Below are 3,203 nucleotides of genomic sequence, written 5' to 3'. Positions count from 1 at the left end.
TTAAAATCGTTCAGCCCTGTTTTTGCGTTTACACGGCCCGTGTAAATCAAAGGAGAGATTTTACATGGCCGTGTAAATGCCTGAATCAAAAATACCGTGTTTAATCGTTTACACGGCCCGTGGAAATGGAAAACATAAGTTTACACGGCCGTGTAAACCTCTGAAAAGGCCAAAAAAATTGATTTTTTTTTTCACGTTTTGAAATTGCAACCTGCTAAAACTCTATTGCCCGAAAAATGATTTTTAACCCTTTTTTAGCATGAAAAACAACTTGGAAGTTTGAAAATAAAGAAAATACAATGAAAATATACGAAATGACAAAAATACCCCCGGGTTGCCTCCCGGTTAGCCGCCCCTTTTTAATGTCGTTGGCTCGACTTGGACCCCAACTATTTGTGCTTCAGTCTCGATACGTGGGACTCTCTAACATATCATAACTCCTCACATGCTTCTTGTCATCAATAAACTCTAAAATCTCCAACACTTCATTATCCATATCAAACTTCTTTGCAAGCTCTTTGGCTTTGTCCCTGTCTAGTTTTCGTGACAAAACTAAGTCCAGAAATTCATTGTTAGACAAGTTCAAACCCTTTTTTGTTGAGGGATGGATCAAATTAACAAAATTAACAGATTGAACATCAAAAGGAGTCTTTTTTGCTTCATGCACATTGAAGTTGATAACTTCACCATCAAATTCCATACTCAAGGTTCCATTGTAGACATCGATTTTTGTTTTAGAAGTTTTAAGAAAAGGTCTACCCAAAAGAATGGAACTTGAACTTGGAGAGTCATCGTCTCCCATATCTAAGACATAACAATCAGCCGGGAAGACAAATCCATCAACTTGCACTAACACGTCCTCTAATACTCCCTTTGGGTGTACCAAAGACCGATCAGCAAGTTGGATGATCACACCGGTTTTGCTCAATGTTCCTACACCAATTGATTTGAAAAGAGAATATGGTAGGACATTTATAGATTCACCTAGATCAAGCATAGCTCGGGGTACATAAAGATTTCCCAACTTGCAAGGCACGGTAAAGACACCAGGATCCTTGCACTTTGGGGGCATCCTCTTTTGCAAAACCGCGGATATATGCTCCCCAACCGTTACGACTTGATTTCCTTTTAATTTCTTTTTAGATACACAAAGATCCTTAAGGAACCTTGCGTATCTAGGTACCTGCTTGATGACCTCGAGGAGTGGAATGTTGATTTGAACTCTCTTGAACATTTGCATGATGTCATTCTCCTCCCGTTCTTTCTTCGTGCTCTTTAATCTTTCGGGAAATGGAGCAGGTGTGACTTTGGACTCGGCGATGAAAGGCTTCTTTTCGCTTGTTTTCTCTTCCTCCTTCTCTTCTTTGGTTGCCTCTTCAACCACTATTTCATCTTCTTTTTGATCAACCGAAAATTTTGGACCATCATAGCTTTTCTCGCCTCTCAATGTGATGGCACACACATTGTGCTTTGGGTTTGCTTCAGTATGGGCAGGCAACTTTCCTTGAGATTCTAGTTTGCTTACGGAAATAGCAAGCTGTGAAACTTGTTTCTCTAAGTTCTTTATGCTTGCTCTTGTCTCTTGTTGGAAAGCTTGTTTACTAGTTGCCAAACTTTTTACTATGTCCTCTAAAGACATACTTGATGAATCCGCTTGTTGAGGAGGGTGTTGTGGTTGCCTTGGCTGAAAGTTTTGTGGTGGAAAAGGTGGTCTTTGTTGGTATTGATGTGGTTGACTTGGTTGATAGTTCCCTTGTTGATTTCCTCCCCAACCTTGATTGTTGTTCCATCTTTGATCACCTAATGGCTGCTCATATCCCCTTTGACTAGACCTAAGAAAACCTCCCATGGTTTTTGCTTCTTCATAATCTTCCTCTTGAAGTTGAGGGCACATGTCGGTTGGATGCCCCACTTGAGTACAAATACCACATGGACGGGGTGTGGGTTGCACACCTTTGTCTTTGGTTAGCATCATAACCACTTTTGTAAGTTCGGACAATTGAGCTTCAATTTGAGGAGTTTGGACCTCCTTTACACCTCGGGGTGCATCCATGTACCATTCTTCTTCTTGGACTATATGCTTGGACTCTTCTGCCATGTTCTTGATAAGAACTCTAATTTCTGTTGGAGTCTTATCAGCTATAGATCCACCACTTGATGCATTAAGTAATCTCCTATCCCAAGATGACATTCCTTCACAAAAATACTGCAACAATTGATATTCGGTAATCCCATGTTGTGGACATTTTGAGCACAATTTCTTGAACCGTTCCCAATAAGTATGCAATGCTTCTCTCTTTTGTTGCTTGATGCCAATTATCTCTCTACGTAAAGCTGAAGCTCTCATTTCGGGAAAATATTTATCCAGAAACATCCTTGCAAGTTCATTCCATGTTGTGACTGACCCCGGTGGTAAGTCATACAACCACTCCTTGGCTGAATCTTGTAAAGCAAAGGGAAATGCCCTTAACTTGATTTGATCTTCTGTGACTTCATGTGGCTTCATACCCACACAAACAACATGAAATTCCTTAAGGAATTTATGTGGGTCTTCATTCTCAAGACCACAGAATGAGGGTAACAAATGGATGAGTCCAGACTTGAGTTCAAAGTTGATTGCTGCAGGGTAATTTATGCACAAAGGCTGTTGGGTGACATCTTGAGTGGCCCATTGTCTAAAGGTTTGTTCAGGTGGTGGATGTGGAGGATTTTGATTTCCTCCATGGTTGTCTGCCATGGTAGGAGTAGGTGAAGATGGTGGGGTGATACTTTTGGATGTTGGAGAGGATGTAGTTGATGGATTTGATGAAGAAGCTCTGGATTGTTGTTGTTTCTTTAAAAGTCTGGCTTGCTTCCTTCTCTGTTTAGCAGATTTTTCTATCTCCAAATCAACTGGTAATGGTGTACCTGTGCGAAAAGATCTTGGCATAAACAATTAGTACTACCGTATCCCCGGCAACGGCGCCAATTTGTTTAGTTGTCAAACCAACAAATGATGGGATAAAATAATATTAATATAACTCAAATCACTGCTATTTCTAATACTAAAGATAGTATAGAGTAAGCAGGGTCGGTCCACAGAGATACGGGACTTTTTATCTTGCCATATTTTCACACATAATACAAGTAATATTAAAATGGGGGTTTGTATTTAAACTTGAATTAAACTTCATAAATAAGAAAGATTGAAAACAAACGTAGTA

General features: G+C 39.9%; 1 protein-coding gene across 1 annotated transcript; it reads right to left on the bottom strand.

Moving 5' to 3' along the window:
* Window positions 1-400: 400 nt before the first annotated feature.
* On the bottom strand, window positions 401-2,929 carry LOC145059005 (uncharacterized). Its single transcript, XM_079006876.1, has one exon. It carries the CDS (start codon window positions 2,927-2,929, stop codon window positions 401-403), a length of 2,529 nt encoding a protein of 842 aa, XP_078863002.1.
* Between the last annotated feature and the right edge of the window lie 274 nt (window positions 2,930-3,203).

This window comes from Lactuca serriola, chromosome 1 (genome assembly GCF_051521515.1).
Source record: "Lactuca serriola cultivar US96UC23 chromosome 1, Lser_US96UC23_V15, whole genome shotgun sequence".
Lineage (NCBI taxonomy): Eukaryota > Viridiplantae > Streptophyta > Magnoliopsida > Asterales > Asteraceae > Lactuca > Lactuca serriola.
The sequence above is the reverse complement of the archived record's forward strand: the minus strand, read 5'-3'. Positions and strand labels throughout refer to the sequence as shown.

Excerpts from the sequence above, each read along its gene's own strand:
- LOC145059005 (XM_079006876.1), bottom strand. The coding sequence starts at position 2,929 with ATGCCAAGATCTTTTCGCACAGGTACACCATTACCAGTTGATTTGGAG.